This window comes from Hippopotamus amphibius, chromosome 9, assembly GCF_030028045.1.
Source record: "Hippopotamus amphibius kiboko isolate mHipAmp2 chromosome 9, mHipAmp2.hap2, whole genome shotgun sequence".
Taxonomy (NCBI): domain Eukaryota; kingdom Metazoa; phylum Chordata; class Mammalia; order Artiodactyla; family Hippopotamidae; genus Hippopotamus; species Hippopotamus amphibius.
The window spans coordinates 43,891,373-43,911,105 of NC_080194.1; the positions used below are offsets into that span (position 1 = coordinate 43,891,373).

A 19,733-nucleotide genomic window follows, 5' to 3' on the forward strand; every position below is an offset into this window, starting at 1 on the left:
GATGCTGCCTTTGTTCTTAGGAAATACACACAAGAATTTAGGGAGGAAGAGGTTTGATGTCTGTAACATATTCTCAAATAGTTCAGAAAGAAATTGTGTGTGTATGTGTACAAGAGAGTGGGGAGAGAGACAAAAAGAGACAAAGAAAGAGAGAGAGAGGTAGATAATTATAAAGCAAATATGACAAATAATTGCTGAGCAATACAGAGGTAGCAGATTAAGAGGCACAAACTATTATATATAAAATAAGCAACAAGGATATATTGTATAGCGCTGGGAACATAGCCAATATTTTACAACTGTAAATGGAGTATAACCTTTAAAAATGTGAATCACTGTATTATACCCCTATAACATATAATACTGTACATCAACTACACTTCAATTTAAAAAAATGATTAGAAAGCTCTAAAAAAAAATTCCCTCCACCTAAGAAACTTATGCTTCTGAATAAAAGGAAAGAACCCTCTCTCCAATGAATTATACATTAGCATTCATCTTACCACACACAAACTCAGTCACTTCTCTCCTTGTTCACTGCCACTACTTTAGTCCAAACTGTCAATCATTTCTTTCCTGGACTAATGCAACAGATTCCCTATTTTCCCTCCTGCACCCTACAAGATTCTCCATACAGTAATCTATTAAAATGTAAATCAGATGTCAATTCCATGCTTCAATGTCCTTTCTTGGCTCTTGGGATAAAAGCTAAACCCTTTACTCTGACCTACAAAGCTCTGAACAATATGGCTCCTGCCTGCCTGTCCAATCTCCCTTTTGGCTCACTACCCTGTGGCAACATTCTGCCCCTTGATGAAGTGAAGCCCATACTCACTTTGGGGCCTTTGCATGTGCCATTCTTTTCTCTGGAATGATCTTCCCTGTGTTTTTTACTTGGTGGCCTCTTCCTCTCATTCTTCAAATCTCACCTTAAATGGCACCTCCTTAGAAAGACCTTTCCATCTCCTACTTCCTCCCAGGTACTTATTATCACATTGTACTATTTAGTTTCTTCCAAGCACTTTTGTTGTCCTATTTTAATACAAGCTGTAAGAGCAAAGATGCTGATTTTCTTGTTCACTGCTATATTCTCAGGGCCAGCCAGAAACACATGCTCCATAAACACCTGACTACCTGAATGTGTATCTATATACCTTGAGAGGGCCAAGTGGAGTCTGACCATTTTCCTGTTGCACTGGGAGCTGGTCACTGAAAGAAAGCAGCTCAGACTGAATGACAGCTCTCAAAGGTAGCGATGCCGATCCAATGACTTCTGGCTAAGAAAAGAAGGAAAGAAAAAGTTTAGGTTAAATTAAAGAGGAGCCACAGGGGACTTTAACTAAAGTGACAACATATGATGACTTATAAAGGAATCCATGCTTTATGAAGTCAATTGCTTAATTATCTGACTAAGGCAACTCTAAGTGGGAGTTCATATTCTGTCATTTTGGTCTCCCTTCTGGGTTTCATCAATTCTCCCAGGGAGATTAGAGAGAGTTTCATGAGTCACAAAGAGGTTAGAAGATTATCTTTTTCTATTTTTAAGAGATAGTTCTTACAAAAAATGTTCAACTTCACTCTTAAAAATAAAAAGCGCAATTAAGATGATACAAACGTTTGCCATTAAATCTAGGAAAATTATAAAATACACCCCCAATGCTATCAAGGTTCTGAAGAAACAGGGGCTGTCATATGCCTGAAGTTGGGAATATAAACTGGCAACACACTTTTGGACAGCAAATTTAGAAATAAATATAAAAAGCTTTTAATATTCATACTCTGGCTTAGTAATTTCACTTCTGGGAATTTATACTGAAGAAATAATAAATAATACATAAGAAGCTTATATACAAATGTATATTTTAAAAGTTACCAATGAGAAATAACTAGATGTCCAAAAATCAGTAAGTTTTAATTACAGCACATTCCTAGAATGGAATAATATACAGCCATTAAAATAGTTACTAAAATTTTAAATAATATGAGCAATATTTATGTTTATTAGAAATAGCATATAAAATCATATAGATACATAGTAAACCTTCACATATTTATAAAATTATGTGGAAAAGATTAAATATATATTTTTGAAAAAAATGAATAAAAATCCTCAAGACAATGTTAAATTTTAAAATAGCAGGATAAATATTGCATACAAAATTATTCTAATCTGTCAAAGATTTACATATATATTCATTTGAAAAAGATAAAAGAGATATACATAAATATTAACAATAGTTATTTCTTAGTGATGAGATTCCAGGTGATTTTTGTGTTTTAAAAATATTTTTCTATTAAAAGCATGTATAATTCTTTTATAATTAGAAAAAAGCCATTAACTACATGATTCAACGCACATTTACTGAAATTCTTATAGAGGTTGTGAAATTATGTGTTTTTCCTTCCTTCCTATTTTGCTATATTTTCCAAAATGAACTTGTATTATTTAGAGCCCCTAAAAATATAAACAAAAAGAAAATAAGACACATTCATAATGCTATCCAAACCAAAGAGAAGGTCAAAGATTATAAAAGCTACTCTTTTAATTGAAGGAAGTAAAAACTGCTCTTAACATCATTTATTGATTTCTGTTGTACCAGTTGCAAGTGGATTTTATAAACTTGGAATTAACTGATAAAACTGCTACCCACATTATATTATTTTGGATATGGGATGGATACCTTATGTATTCTGTCTGAAAAAAGTAGAGCCTCAAATTAAGGCTACTATCCTGTATCAATCCAAACAACTCTCCACAGCAGAGAGCATAATAAAGAGGTTAAGAACTTAGGATCTAAAGACTTGGGATAGAGTCCTGGCTTTATCTTTTATTAGCTTTGGTGATCTTAGACAAGTTACTTCATTTCACTAAATCTCAGTATTTTCATCTGTAAATCGAAGATGATACCTAATTCACAAGTTGTTTTAATGATTATATTTGATAATGTTGTTCATGAACCTTTAGCTTAGTATCTAGCCTATAACAAATACCAAACAGAAATTTAAAATTATAATAATAAACAATAATCATAAGTACTAGTATCATTTGAGCCTGGAGAATTTCCTAGTTTAGGTAAGAATATAATTTTAAGTATGCTTCAAATCCCTGGTGTGAATAAACAGTAAGGCAAAGGTTAAACTCACTTGAAGTACCTTTTTCTGTGGAGTTTTCTTCATGTAAATTTGGAAAGTAAGACTGGCATTCCACCAGTGTTCTATCATTGGGCCACCAAACTGTACTGGAAAGACAAATCTCTGCTGGAATTTCACCACTGTAAGGAGAACCAGGCATATAAGCACATGTTACACCACCCAACTAGAGCCATCTCATCAATCCATGCCTTGATACCACCCACCTCTCTTTCAAATCTAACTAAAACCTCTTTCAGGAATCCAGCCAGTGTAATTTCACAAAAGTGTTAGGGTTGTAGAACTGAAGAACGGAGACAAAGAGAAAAACCCAAGTACAGCACAGAGAAGATAAGCAGGGCTATGTTGCTCTGCTTTGCTATGAGAAATGAATGTCAAGCACATGAGCACAGGATGTGTAAAGAGACATACCATACACTTCACTGGGCGTAAGGTATGACTCAGTGTTTTCAAAAGACAAGTTGATACGTAGTGTAATGAAAGAAGGGGGCTGGCTGGACATAGGACAATGAGGGATCAATGAAAAAAAGAACTGAATCAAAAATTATAATAATGAAAATGAGTTTATTTTCTGGCTGAAGACTAGGGGACTCCTCTTGTCACACATGGACAAGGTTCTAAGTACTGATGTTAGTTTGCAGTGTTAGGCAAAATGCAGTCTGTCTTTGAGATAGAAAGGAAGGGGTTTCTGCTGTAACAGCAAGCATAAATGGGATAAAGTGATGGTAGTATCTGTCTTGCTCACTGCTATGGGGATTTAATAGGTTCAAAAAAAAGGAATTTGGGGCTAGAATCGTTTGATATGAGTAAGTTTTGTTACTTACTAAGGAACCACTTCAGCCACAATTTATCACCTGTAAAATGATCTTCCAGTCTATTCACTTCTGGACTCTTAAAATGGATTTGAAGAACTCACACAAAAAGGCCCAGTCACAGAGAATCCACTATCTCTGATATTCATTCAAACTGCCCTTTTGACCTACTTATCTCTATCCTTGCCATCTTAATTCTTGACTCTGTTTATTTCTCTTGGTACTCATGGACAGGATCTGGATCTTGCTATCGGGATCTATCCACAGGAACTGTGAACACAAGGTCTGGACACAGCAAGCCCACACCCACTAGACCAGTTTACCTGCTTACCCCACCGTGGAAAGGGAAGTAAGACAATATCTACACCTCAGTGGTGTACTAAGAGGATCAACTGAGGTAAGAGATAAAAAAGCACTTTAAAACACTATAAAATCTTTTACGTACAAACAGAACTCTATTTCAACCTAGTGCTACTCAGATTTCTCCTTACTACTTAAGCATGTTTTGGCCCTATATCATTTTATTTCTCATATAATTCTGTTTCTTAAGCTCATTTTTTTTTAACCACTAAGAGTAAGTTAAGGCAATAATGGAAGAAGAGATTCATGTAAATAAACTGCTAACAATATCCCAAAGAAGACTTTTTTAAGAGTTGGAAGGGAAATACCTTGTCCATTCTATATTATTGTTTTTTTTTTTTTTTTGCACACGGGCTTAGTTGCTCCGTGGCATGTGGGATCTTCCTGGAGCAGGGATCGAACCCATGTCCTCTGCATTGGCAGGCGGATTCTTAACCACTGCGCCACCTAGGAAGCCCCATTCTATATTATTGTTAAGAGAGGCCCACAGGTGAACAGTCATTGTGTCTAGGGTCACATAATTAAGTGTGTGGTATAACCAGAACTAGAACCCTTCTGATTCCTGGCTTGATGCCTATTCCACACATCCCAATCGCTGTGGCCAACAATAATAATAATGCATGAGAAGCAATACAGATTAAGAGCACACAATTTGGAATCAAAAAAGTTCTAGGTTCAAATTCTAGTCTATCTTAAACCAATTGTGTTATCTTAGACAAGTTACTTAATTGACTGATGCCTCAGCTTCTCCTTTCCTCATTTGTGTGTGTGTGTGTTTTAAGGATTACATGATTAATGTATGCAATTAATGTATATAAAACACTAATTTAGCGCCCAGTAGATGTGAACTACTGTTAGTTACATACTATTTTAGAGCTTAATGCTTTTACATTCATTATCGCATTTGACTGTCCCATTAAGCCCTCGTGTAATACAGGCAGTCCCTGCTTTGCAGATACTGTTAACTGAAACTCATGCATATCAGAACTGTGTCCTTGCTGTATCTCAATTTTACAGATGGGGAACCTGAGGCTCAGAGAAGTTTTAAGGAACTCATCAAATATCATATAGATAGAAGGAGGTAAGAGGGGGAAGACTTGAGAAAAGAATCCAACATTTTCCTTCGCACTGAGGTTTGATAAAAGCACTAAAGCTCCTCAAACATATTTACTTCAGCTAGCAGAATCAAGTATACATTCTAGAATGCCTTGAACAAACCTCTAGAGCACCTTCTGTTGCTATCGGTAATTTAAGCATAAAGAAAATAAACATATGAAAAATTTTAAATGCCCTAATTCTTCGTTAAGGTGATGGGGAAAGTGAAACAACGTACTCTAGTAAGAGTATATTAAATTACCTTAAGTGCTGTTTTTAAGGGTAAATAAGTATTTTAAATGTTTGTGCTGGATACAGTCACATCAAATAAGAAATGATGCATGTACAAGATTATTCATTGAAACACTGTTTTTAAGAGAAAAAATTGAAAAACAGCTTAAATATTGAAAGGTGAAAATATTACAGTAAGTCAAAAAAGTCAGTCCCAAATATCGCATATTGTTTGATTCTATTTCTATGAAATGTTCAGGATGGAAAAATTGAGAGACAGAAAGTAGATTAGGAGTTGCTTAGTGGAAGAGGGCAAAGAAGGAATTGAGGAAAGAATGCTAATAAGTATGGGATTTCTTTTAGGGGGGATGGATGAAAATGTTCTAAAATTAGATTGTGGTTATGGTTACACAACCTGTGAATATATTAAAACTCACTGAGTTGCATACTTCAAATGGGTGACTTGTATGGTATGTGAATTATATCTTGATAAAGCAATTTTTAAAAAGGGAAGAAAAGAAAAACGTCAATAGTTGAAAGAACACGAGCTAAGTGTCTGGAGTTCTGAGATATAGTTTCAGCTATGCCACTGCCTTGCTGCCTTGCATCAGGATAGTCTTAGTACCTCTGGACGAGTTTCCTCACTTGTAAAGTAAAGGAATTAGATAGATTCACTTCAAAATTCTTTCTACCTCTAAGATTCTATGAAAATACAGGAGCAGATGATTAGGGATTCAAAAGTTCTTTCAAAGCCAAAATGTCTAAGGAGGAGAAATCAAGTTCTCTCTTACTTCCATCTGCAATTTTACTGGATGCGAGTCGAACCACCTCAGTGATCAAAGCTGTCTTTGTCAATTCATTTTTGGAAAAGCCCACAGGAAAGTGATATTCTACAAAGAAGGTGCTAAAAAACAAGAAAAGTAATTAAAACAAGAAAAGTAATTAAAAAACAAACCAAATAGTAAACTTTTCTCTCTGATAAATCCTACATATCTTTCAAGGCCCTATTTTTAGAACCTCAGGTCCTTAGAGGACCGACCTCCTCTTTTCAAAGCCTTCACCTATCTTGTGTTCTCACAGCACTTTTCATACAAAATATCTCTTTTGGCCCCTAAAGCCCTATTATATCAATAGATAGCCATTTATATGTTTCTCTCTCCTGCTGACTGTAAGGCATGGAAGAACAGAGCCTGGGTCTTAATTTTCTTTATTCTCATACTTTTAATGCTTGGGACCTAGTGGGGGATTCAGTTCATTTTTGTTTACTGAATGAAGCATATGAAAGCACTTCACAAATCATAAAGTACTATATAATTATTTATTATTATTATCAGACACAGTTTCCAGAAATGTCGAATTTAGTTTTCCCACGTTAGAGACATACCGCTTTTTTGTTGTCAGCTTAGGTGGTCTCCCAGGAAAGCTTTTTTTGCCAGGGGTCTCCTGAGGACTATCTGGAGGAACTCCCATTGTTTCGATGATGATTCTGACTGAATGTGTTCTACCCAAAAGGGCCAGTCTATCCACACTTAGTGTCATCACTTGGGCATCTTCTGGAGTTTCTGATAGCACCTGTTGTTCAACCAAATTTCTGAAAGGAGTTCATATAGACAGTGAGGCAGATAGAAGCCAAATATGAAACGATCTAGTTTGTACAGGCAAGAGGAGGAAAGAGGAAGGGCAGCAGGCATCTTAATTCACAAGTTACCAAGGATTGAGAAATAGCTTTAATAATCATAATTCTGGTCCTAATCCACAGTGAAAGAAATCTCAAAAAATGTAAAAACAGGGACTTCTCTGGTGGTCCAGTGGTTAAGACTCTCGTGCTCCCAATACAGGGGGCCCGGGTTTGATCTCTGGTCAGGGAACTAGATCCCACATGCTGCAACTAAGAGCTTGTGTGCTGCAATTAACAGCCATGCAGCCAAAAAAAAAAGCAAAAAGTAAAAACAGTCTTATAATCCAAAGGCTTATCTCCACACAAGTATAGAAACTGATATAAGAGAATTAGGTTTTCAACAAGGGATACAGACTTTACTTCAGTTACTCATTACTTTAATATAACCACTATCATCACTTTTGTGTATTCCTTTTCATTTGCTTTCTTCATGCATATTTTCTACGTTGTGTTAACAGAGCACACATACAACCTCGAATTCTGCTTTTCCCCTTAACCATTTTATCACATCCATCTTTTCATGTTATTACATGTTTAAGGATTGCAATACTTAATGAGTTACTGTAACTCAACCACGCTGATACTGTTGGCATACACAGGTGATTTCACTTGAGGAGATCCTGTGAAAGGAGTCTTCCTTTGCTTTTGCCTCTAAAACAAGCACTCAGAGCGGCTCACCTATTTTTCCTGCCCACCGCCTTCTTCTTCAACTTATGATCATTTGACTCTAGAACCTTAGGCGATCTGGCAAGAGCTTTTGACTGGCTCATTTTTTTAGAAGGGACAACATCATCTTCACTGAAGACATCACTGACACTGGTATTAGATTTCTATAGGGGGAAGAAACAAAAGAGAGGCACTAAAAGATAACTGCTTTGGGGATAGTGGTAATGAAAACATTTCTCTAAAAGTAGTATTCAAAAGAGATAACTGACACCAGGGAGATAAACCTATGTTTCTCCCGGCTATTCAAAAATAATATGAAGTTCACAAAAATAACCTACAAGTTCAGTTCAAAGACAATAAATGAAAATAGATTCTTCTCTTCTCTAAAATTCTCAATAATAATAATCACTATTTACTGACTGCCTACTATGTATCTAGTACTATGTTAAATGCTGCATGTGTATTTCTAATACTTAGTACATTCCTATAAGTTGTCCCCATCTCAATTTTTACAAATGAGAAAATGAAAGCTGAGAGAAGTTGGGCAGTTTTATGATTCACAGCTGTAAATAGTAAAGGCAGATCTTGATCTCAATGAGTTCCAAAGCCTGTATTTCTACCACAATTTGAGGGAAAATGACTGTACAATACCACCTAACTATACGGATGCAAAGACTCTACTTTTTTTCAGCACTCCATACTGCTAATGATTCATTCTGCTTTTAATCTTGCTAAGATGAACTGTTTATTAAAAACCACAAATTTTCTTAATGGCAGAAAAGGCAGCTATAATTGATTAATCAGCTCTTTCTAACACAAAATGAAAAATAAGATGATAGCGTTACAGCTATTTGGCTCCAATTTTAAAAAAAGCTTGCTGATATAAATGCAGGAGACCAATCCAAAGTAGTTTTAAGTTTATCACCTCCAACTCCCTTTTTTTAGCATCTCGGGGCGTATAATGTATGGACCTGTCATAAGGGTAACAAATTAATAGTTAAACAGGCATGATCAGAATGTCCTTCTAGGGAGCAATGTAATTTTTTCAAGGTGAAATTATAAAGCTTTTTTGGCTCTTAGTTTTTTATTAAGCGGTAGCTTCTAAAAATGGTTTCGACAAGGTGATCAAAATCTAGATGGGTCCACAGCCTGAAGGAAATTAGAGTAAACATAAACCAGGTTGTTCAAAAGCTAATAATTTCAGGAAACAAAACCATAAGGTAATGCTGAATTTCTAAGCTGTGGATGTTATTCACCATTAAGAACATCAAACACTGACCCCAGGGTAGGACATGAGCATTCTAACTCCTTGGTCTTCCCAATGCCTCAGGGCCAACTGGTTCACTCCTTCCAGTCAGCAAACATTTTCTAAAATTATTTTGTTCGAATAGTACTGTTCACATATTCATTTATTCACTAAGAATTCACCGAGTACTCAAATTCTATCAGGTCTTTGTTGTACTGGTAATAAACAGATAATGAAGACATGCTCTTGTTCATGAGGAACCGTATCATACAACATAAGGGCTATAAAATAGGTATGTGCAGGATATTGTGGACACTCAGGCAACAAATTCTGCTTGGAGGAGTCTGAGGTGGTTTCTTCATAGAGGTGATGAGTTGATTGTTAAAGAATGAAGAGAAGTTTACGAGATGTATAAGGGCATGTCAACATTTAAAGTAGAAGGATCAGGACTTCCTAGGTGGTGCAGTGGTTAAGAATCTGCCTGGCAATGCAGGGTATACAGGTTCAAGCCCTGCTCCAGGAAGATCCCACATGCTGTGGAGCAACTAAGCCCATGTGCCACAACTACTGAGCCTGTGCTCTAGAGCCCGCAAGTCACAACTATTGAGCCTGTGTGCCACAACTGCTGAAGCCTGTGCACCTAGAGCCCACGCGCCTAGAGCCCGTGCTCTGCAACAAGAGAAGCCACCAAAATAAGGAGCCCGTGCAACACAATAAAGAGTAGCCCCAGCTTGTTGAAACTAGAGAAAGCCCACGAGCAGCAATGAAGACCCAACACAGCCAATAAATAGATTAATTAATTAAGAAAAAAAAGTAGAAGGATCAGTATGAGCAAGAGATATGGGGATTAAAAAATGAGAGAGAGAGAGAGAGAGAGAGAAATATGGGGATAGAAAAAGAGCTAGTCTGTGGAGTGGTGAGACAATCAGTATGATTGGAGTCTCCAGTGGGTACATACAGGGCAAAAGTGAGAGATGAGGTTATGGAGGTTAAGTCAAGATCAGATTCGAATGCCATGCTCAAGGCTTAGGAGATGGTGTGGTCTAATGGGAAAAACATGGGCTTTTTGACAGACAGACTAGGGTAAGAATTCTAGTTTTGCCACTTAATTACTAGTAATTAATATCTATAAAGCTTTTACTTCATGATATGTAAAAGAGCACTGTCTCACGGGGCTAGTAAAAGAATTAAATGAAACAATGAATTTAAAACATTTGGCAGAGTAATTAATAAATAACAGGTAATGTAAATTCCCTGGCACATAGAAAATGTGTAATAAATTTAATTTCCTTTCTCTTTTCTCCTACAAGTAACATAGTATCAGTGATGACTTTTACAGTAGAAAGTCATGAAATCATAACAATTCACAAGGTCTTTTAAGTCCGTCTCCTCCTTTCCAATCCCACTGCTGCCACTCTCATTCTAGTATCCTCGTGCTCTCTCTCTCGCTTCCTTTCTCTCGCTTCCCTCCTCCCACTCCCACCTCCAATAACCCAAAGGCTCCTATCTGCTCCCGTTATTCTCCCCTCAGTTGGCCTCCTACATTATTGCCAGATTTAACATTCCTAGAACACTAGTTCGGTCATGTCATTTCCTCCTCACTCGACATTCAGATGCTTTCACAGACTGGTTGCCATGTGCTAGCCTGCCTTGTCAATATCTCTTCCACATGAATTCTTACCCAGTCAAATTGGATGCCTCGTAGTACACACACTGCTTCCCTAAACAGATCATTTTTTCTATCCCCATTTCATATCCTTTATTTCTCCGAACACTATTTTTCAAGTCTCAGTTAAAATCCCTTATCCCTCATGATGCTTTTTCCTGACAATCTTATGCAAAAGTCCTCCCTGCTTCTTCTGCACCCTGGTTGCTCTCATTGTCTTTCCCCTGAGCTGGTATAAACTACATGGTATTTCAGGTATCTTTGCTGACCTGGAGAAAAAGAAAATGGGGAATATGACAGCAATCTTCACAAATATAAATGATTATTTGTGGAACAGTGAATGCATTTTGTATATACTCTAGAAGATGCTAAACCAATGAATACAACATATGGCTTGATATAAGAAAAGAACTTTGAAAATGCTAAAACTACCTGAAAAGATAATGTCCTGTCTTAAGGGTCAGTAGAGGTATTTGTCCCCTGTGAGTAGAGGTGTTTCTGGAACACCTGTATCTGAAAAGATGCCAGTTAAGGGTGGTTCTGAGGGTATACCTACATTAGCTCTTCCTTAAAAAGCCCTTAGCAAACCATATGATATATTAAGATCACAGGCTTTGGACTTGGGTAAACTTGAATTTGAAGCCTGGCTCTAACACTTACTTGCTATATGTCTTTGGACAAAATAATTAATCTTACTAAGCTTATCTCCTCATCTGTAAAATGAGGATAATACTCTCCTCTTCAGATTGTGATATAATTAAATAAGGTATGCAAAATGGATAGTTTTCTGTCTGGCGAGTGGTAACATGCCTACATTCATTAATATTATTAATACTCTTATTCTCTAATTCCAAAAGTTTCAGATTCAATGACTTACAGGTGCTGTGTAAAATAAGTTCTCCAGAAGACACTGGTCATATTGAGGGTCACTGGGCTCACTGCTGCAATACACATCACTCCCAGGAGATGGGGAATCTGGAGGAGAGCCTAGCCCATCCCAGTAACGACCTTGGGATAATTCAGCACTGCAGAGATAAGAAAAACAAAGCAGGACTTTAAAAGAAGTTTCAGCTGAGCTATTCTTTTTTTTAGTAAATGCTCTAAAGTTCTAAACGTGGAAGAAAATATGTTAAGCTGAAGACTTCCATTAAACAGAAGATTATCTGATAAACAGTTTCAAATTATACTCCCCCTCCTCTGGGGTATCAACAGCTAGTATTCAAAAAATACACTACTGACATTGATTGTGATCTCATTCATTTATTTAACAAACATTTTACTGGGCACCCATTATGTGCCAGGCATGGTGTTAGGTCCTGAATGATACAGAGATGGCTAAACTAACATGTTCTACTCTCGTGATGCTTATGGTCTAGCAGGGAGGGAAAAAAAAGTAAAGAATTAACTACAATTCAATGAGTTAATTGTTACATACTGTTTCTGTGAAGAATGGTTAATTCATAAATATGCCTTCTATTAAGCAAAACTGTATTTATTTAGGTTAATTATGGCAAGAGTAGTTCTATGTGGGATAGAGAAATAAGCAAAACAGATACTCTACTTATAAAGAGTTCGTAGACTAATAAGAAAGATAAACATACAAATACGTGTACATTTCATTCACTTTTGTTTCTCCTATAGCAACTAGCACTTAATGAACATCTGTATATGAATTTATTGATTCTTAATGAACATGTTATTAACAATAAAAACAATATTTATTAAGTACTTAATATGTACTGAACACTGTGCTAAGCATTTCAATTATTTTTTCAACTTTGCTTCCCTTTCAAGCTAGCGGCTATACTTTTTCCCCCTTCTTTAATTTCACAATAATACATAATTACTACCTTCAAATTAGATTGTGTTCCTACAGTTCTTGGAACAAAGAGATGCTCAACAAACAGATGCTCAATAAATGTTGCTTTCTTCACCTTTTCTTAATCTATAGCAGAGTTTCTCAGTCTTAGCTCTACTGACATGTTGGGTCAGATAATTCACTGTCATTGGGAGCTACCCTGCACATTGTGGATACCTGGACTCTACTCATCAGAAGCCAGCAGCACTCCCTCCAGGTGTGACAACCCAAAGTATCTCCAGACATTACCAAATGTCCCATGGGGAGAACTGCCCTCCAGTTGAGAACCACTGATCTACAGTAATCTCTCTCTCAAAGGTCAAGAACAACTTCCTAACTGCCAAAACTTTCTAACTTCCCAATCCACACAGCTTCTCTGCAGCTTGTGAGCACTGCTCCTTTTTGAAGCTCTACTTCTTGGTATTCTACACAACTCTCATTTGTCACTTATGGTTCCCCTCCCCACCTCCCTCCCCAGCTGCTTTTCTCCCCTCTTTGCACACCCTTAAAGTTATGAGTATCTCCACTGTTTAGTATATAGTCCCCCACCTTTTACTTTCTTTTGTTTTTTCTCAAATTAACATTTCTTTGAATTTATTCTTCTATCTATGACACATAGAAAGGCATGCCATTTCCCTCCATGCAATATTTAGGACACACTTATAACCAGAAACTGGGAGAGGTCAGAGCTATTTTGCACAGGCCAGAGACCTGGGGTTTCTGTTGGGAGGTCAGGAGATATAAAAGTATGAAAAAAGAGGGGGGGGTTGGAATTTGCCTGTATTCTTTGGCTACGAGACAAGTCCACTCAGAATTTCCCTCTTCTTTTTCTTCTTAATCATGTTTTTTTTGTTTGTTTATTTGTTTTGTTTTTGATGTGGACCATTTTTTAAAATGTCTGTATTGAATTTGTTACAGTACTGCTTCTGTTTTATGTTTTGGTTTTTTGGCTGCAAGGCATGTGGGATCTTAGCTCCCCGACCAGGGACTGAACGCACACCCCCTGCATTGGGAGGTGAAGTCTTAACCACTGGATCACCAGGTAAGTCGCTTTTTTTTTTTTTTAAAGATATTTTTTTGGGGGAAAGGTGGGTGGGATGAATTGGGAGGTGGGGATTGACATATATACACTAATATGTATAAAACAGATAACTAAGAAGAACCTGCTTTATAGCACAGGGAACTCAGTGCTCTGTAGTGACCTAAATGGGAAGGAAATCCAAAAAAGAGGGGATATATGTATACATATGGCTGATTCACTTTGCTGTACAGTAGAAACTAACACAGTATTGTAAAACAACTATACCCCAAAACAAATTTAAAAAAAAAAAAAAAGATTTTTTTTGACTTAATCATGTTTTAATCAAAGAATATACATATCTATTTTAAAAGCCAAATAGGATTACAAGATGTAATGAAAAACAGCAGCTGCCTGCCTCCTTAGAGGTAATCACTTTCAATTCCTTAAGATGTTTATTCTGGTATTTACCTTCATATTTTTCTTTTTTTTTAAAATTAATTAATTTATTTTATTGGCTCTGTTGGGTCTTTTTTGCTGCGCGCAGGCTTTCTTTTGTTGCGGTGAGTGGGGGCTACTCTTCGTTGTGATGTGCAGGCTCCTCATTGCCGTGGCTTCTCTTGTTGTGGAGCACGGACTCTAGGTGCACGGGCTTAGTTGCTCCGCAGCATGTGGGATCTTCCTGGAGCAGGGATTGAACCCGTGTCCCCTGAATTGGCAGGCAGATTATTAACCACTGTGCCACCTAGGAAGCCCTACCTTCATATTTCTAAGTAACACATGTGTACTGCTATTTTCTGATTTTTCATTTTTTAAATGATTTACGGACTTTCTATTATGAAAAATGAAGAATCCACTTGCATATACCATTATTCTTGAAAGCAGATTTCTCTTTCCTTCATCTTCTCAATTTATATTACAGTTTTTTGTTGTTAATCTTCAGGGTTAACATCATATCAGAGCCAAGTATAATTTACTACACTTTCTTCACAACTTCTAGTTTTCCTTGTTTTAATAACTGCCTTAATTATCATTTAATTAGTTTTCTATGTGCTTATTACTATTTCATTATTGAACTCTCCAAGAGAACAGAAAATTTCCTCTCATTCTGGTCAAAGGAGAAATGTGTTTCCACCTACCCTTTCCCCTCCTTAGAAATATCCTCTACTGAAGTCTTGTCCTACTTCCATAAGAAGTGTTTATTCTCTAAATATGACACAGACCATAAAGCTCCTTTTCTCCTCCTTCTCTGTTACATCCCCTACTTCTTGGACTCCATGTCTTGTTCTTTATTCCTATATTCTCTTTGTGGTAGAGAATATCCTGTGGTTTCCTGAGAACTAGTGCAAGGGAGGCGATCTTTTGAGTCCCTGGATGTATGAAGATGTTTTTACTCTACCCTCACACATGACTGATAGTTTGATTGATTGGAAACGGAATTTGAGGTCAACAATTAAGAATTTTCAGAATCCCGAAAGCGATTCTCCACTGTCTTCCATGGAGCCTGTAGAAGAGTCTTTTTTTATTTTCAGTTTTATTGAGGTATAATTGACAAATAAAATTGTAACATATTAAAAGTGTACAACTTGATGACTTGATATACGTTGTGAAAGAATTCCTCTCATTGAGGTAATTAATGCATCCATCACCCCACATATTTCCTTTCCCTTCCTTCTTTCCTTCCCTTTATTTTTTTTTTTTTGTGTGTGAGAACATTTAAGTTCTACTCTCTTAGTAAATTACAATTATGCAATACAGTGTTATCAACTATAGCCACCATGTTATAATTAGATCTTCAGACCGTATTATTCTCATAACTGAAAGTCTGTACTCTTTTACTAACCCCTCCCTATTTTCTCCAACCCCCAGGAACCATTTTTTGACAATCCATTTCAATAAATTTACTTTATTTTTGATTCCACATGTAAGTGTTACCATGTGGTATTTGTCTTTCTCAGCCTGGCTTATTTCACTTAGCATAATGCTCTCTAGGTTCATCCATATTATTACAAGTGACAGGATTTCCTTCTTTTTTTAAGGCTGAATAATATAGCATTCCACATTTCCTTGATCCATTCATCCATTGATAAGACACTTAGGGTGTTTCCATACCTTGGTTATTATGTATAATGGTGCAATGAACACGGGAGTACAGATATCTCTTCACGATAATGATTTCAAGCAACCTAAATGTCCATCAACAGAGGAATGGAAAAAGAAGATATGGTACATATACACAATGGAATATTAGCCATAAAAAGGAATGAAATAATGTCATTTGCAGCAACATGGATGGACCTAGAGATTGTCATACAGAGCAAAGTAGGTCAGAAAGAGAAAGACAAATATCATATAATATTGCTTATATGTGGAATCTAGAAAAACGGTTCAGATGAACTTATCTGCAAAGCAGAAATAGCGCCAAAGATTAGAAAACAAACTTATGGTTACTAGGGGGAAAAAAAGGAGATGGGATGAATTGGGAGATTGGGACTGACATATATACAATACTATATATAAAATAGACAATTAATGAGAACCTACTGTATAGCACAGGGAGCTCTACTCAGTGCTCTGTGGTGACCTAAATGGGAAGGAAATCCAAAAGAGAGGGGATATATGTATACATTGGGTTGGCCAAAAAGTTCGTTTGGGTTTTTCCATAACAGCTTACAGGAAAACCCAAACGAACTTTTTGGCCAACCCAACATATAACTGATTCACTTTGCTGTACAGCAGAAACTAACACAACATGGTAAAGCAACTATACTCCAATTAAAAAAAGCAGATAAACAACAAGGACCTACTGTATAGCACAGGGTACTCTACTCAATACTCTGTAATAAGCTATATGGGAAAAGAATCTGAAAAAGAATAGATATATGTATAACTAAGTCACTTTGCTGTATACCTGAAACTAACATAATATTGTAAATTCACTATACTTCAATATAAAATAAAATTTTTTAATCAAAAAAAAAAAAAAAAAGCCATGATTTCATTTCCTTTGGACATACACCCAGAATTGGGATTGCTGGGTCATATGGTAGTTCTATTCTTAATTTCCTGAGGGACCTCCATACTGTTTTCCATAGTGACTATATCAGTTTACATTCCCACCAACAATGTACACGGTTTTCTTTTTCTCCAAATTCTCACCAGCATTTACTATCTCTTTTCTTTTTGATAATCAACATCTTAATAGGTGTGAAGTGATATCTCATTATGGTTTTGATTTGCATTTCCCTGATGATTAGTGATGATGAGCACATTTTCTTGTACCTGTTGGCCATTTGTATGTCTTTTTTTGGAAAAAAGGTCTATTTAGCTCCTTTGCTCAATTTTTAATTGGGCTATTTGGGTTTTTTTGTTTGTTCGTTTGTTTTTTTACTACTAAGCTGCATAAATTCCTGGTATGTTTTGGATATCAACCCCATATCAGATATGTGGTTTGCAAATATTTTCTGTCTTTGCCTTTTATTGATGGTTTTCTTTGCTGTTTTTTAGTTCCATGTGGTCCCACTTACTTATTTTTGCTTTTATTTCCTTTGCTTTTGGTGTCAAATCCCAAAAATTATTGACAAGACCAATGTCAAGGAGCTTACCCCTATGTTTTCCTTTAGGCGTTTTATGGTTTCAGGTCTACATTCAAGTCTTTAATCCATTTTGATTTGATTTTTGTGTATAGTGTAAAATAGTAATCCAGTTTCATTCTTTTACATGTGATTGTCCAGTTTTCCCAACAACATTTATTGAAGAGACCATCATTTCTCCATTAAGTATTCTTGGCCCCTTTGTTAAAAACTAATTGACCATATATACATGCGTTTATTTCTGGGCTCTCTATTCTGTTCCATTGATCTATGTGTCTGTTTTTATGCCAATGCTATACTGTTTTGATTACTATAGCTTTGTAATATACTTTGAAATCAGGAAGTGTGATGCCTCCAGCTTTGTTCTTCAAGATTGCTTTGGCTATTTTGGGTCCTTTGTGGTTTCATACAAATTTTAGGATTTTTTTTTCTACTTCTGTGAAAAATGCCATTGGAATTTTATATAGATTTCACTGAATTTAAAGGTTGATTTGGGTAGTACAGACATTTTAACAATAGTAACTCAATCCATGAATATGGACTATCTCTCTAGTTATTTGTGTTATAAGACATTATTTCATCAATGTCTTATAGTTTTCAGTGTACAGATCTTTCATGTTCTCGGTTAAACTTACACCTAGGTATTTGGTTCTTTTTGATGCTATTGTAAATGAACTGTTTTCTTCCCTTTTTTAAAAACATTTAATTAATTAATTTATTTATTTACATTTTTGGCATGTGGGATATTTTGTTGTGGCACACAGGCTTCTCTTTAGTTGTAGCGTGTGGGTTTTCTCTTCTCTAGTTGTTTCGTATGACCTCCAGGGCACATGGGCTCTGTAGTTTGTGGCACGTGGGCTCTCTAGTTGAGGCATGCAGACTCAGTAGTTGTGGCATGCATGCTTAGTTGCCCCGCAGTATGTCGGATCTTAGTTCCCCAACCAGGGATCAAATCCGCATCCCCAGCATTGCAGGATGGATTCTTTACCACTGGACTACCAGGGAAGTCTCTGAATTGTTTTCTTAATTTCTCTTTCTGATAGTTCACTGTTGGTGTACAGAAATGCTACTGATTTTTATATACTGATTTTGTATCCTGCAACTTTACTGAATTCATTTATTCTAACAGTTTTTTTTTTTTTTTTTGGCAGAGACTTTAGTGTTTCATGTCATCTACAAACAGTGGTAGTTTCACTTCTTTTCTAATTTGGATGACTTTTATTTCTTTTTCTGGCCTAACTGCTCTGGCTGGGACTTTCAGTACTGTGCTGATTAAAAGTGGTGATGGTGAATATCTTTGTTTTGCTCCTGATCATAGAGGAAAAGCTTTCAGTGTTTCATCATTGAGTATGATGTTAGCTGTGGGCTTGTCAGATACGGCCTTTGAGTACATTTTGTTGAGTACATTTCCTCTACACCCAGTTTGTTGCGAGGTTTTATCAAGAATGGGTGTTGAATTGTGTCAAATGCTTTTTCTGCATCTATTGAGATGATCACATGATTTTTATCCTTCCTTCTTGTTAATATGATGTACGATATTTACTGATTTGCAAATGTTGAACCAACCTTGACTCCCTGAATGATTTTCACTTGATAATAGTCTATTAGCCTCCTGATGTATTGCTGAATCCGATTTGCTAATATTTTGTTGAGGATTTTTGCCACTTATGTTCATAAGGGATACTGGCATATAATTTTCTTATTCTTGCAGTGCCCTTGTCTGGCTTTAGTGTAAGAGTAATGCTGGCCTCATAAAATGAGTATGGAAGTATTTCTTCCTCTTATGTGTTTTGGGAGAAGTTTGAGAAAGATTGTATTAGTTCTTTAAACGTTTGGTAGAATTCACTAGTGGAGTCGTCTGGACCTGGACTTTTCTGTATTGGGAGGTTTTTAACTATGATTCAATCTCCTTACTAGTAATCAGTCTGTTCAGATTTTCTGTTTCTTCATGATTCAGTTTTGGTAGGTTGGATATGATTGGAGGAACTTACCCATTTCTTTTAGGTTTTGCAATTTGTTGGTGTATAATTTTTCATGGTAGTTTCTTGTAATTCCTTGTACTTCTGTGGTATTGGTTATAATGTTTCCTATTTCATCTGTAATTCCATTTAAGTTCTCTCTCTTTTCATCTTGGTAAGTCCAGCTAATGGTTTGTCTACTTTATCTTTTCAAAAAACCAGCCCTTAGTTTCACTGATCTTTCCTATTGACTTTTTAGTCTCTATTTCATTTATGTCTGCTCTGACCTTTGTTATTTCCTTCCTTCTGCTAACTTTGGGCTTAGTTTGTTGTTTTTTTCTAGTTCCTTGAGGTGTAAAGTTAGTTTTATTACTTGAGCTCTTTCTTGTTTCTCAATGTACA

General features: G+C 36.2%; 1 protein-coding gene across 4 annotated transcripts in view; it reads right to left on the reverse strand.

Moving 5' to 3' along the window:
- The window catches only part of C2CD3 (C2 domain containing 3 centriole elongation regulator), a 119,674-nt gene that overhangs the window by 67,797 nt on the left and 32,144 nt on the right, over positions 1-19,733 (reverse strand). For all 4 annotated transcript variants that reach the window (XM_057750275.1, XM_057750274.1, XM_057750276.1 and 1 more), the window contains 6 exons: positions 11,782-11,929; positions 8,005-8,156; positions 7,033-7,239; positions 6,440-6,552; positions 3,154-3,272; positions 1,155-1,277 (listed from right to left, as the gene is read on the reverse strand). In XM_057750275.1, the coding sequence (XP_057606258.1) occupies positions 1,155-1,277; positions 3,154-3,272; positions 6,440-6,552; positions 7,033-7,239; positions 8,005-8,156; positions 11,782-11,929 (862 nt within the window). The remainder of the gene's footprint in view (positions 1-1,154; positions 1,278-3,153; positions 3,273-6,439; positions 6,553-7,032; positions 7,240-8,004; positions 8,157-11,781; positions 11,930-19,733) is intronic.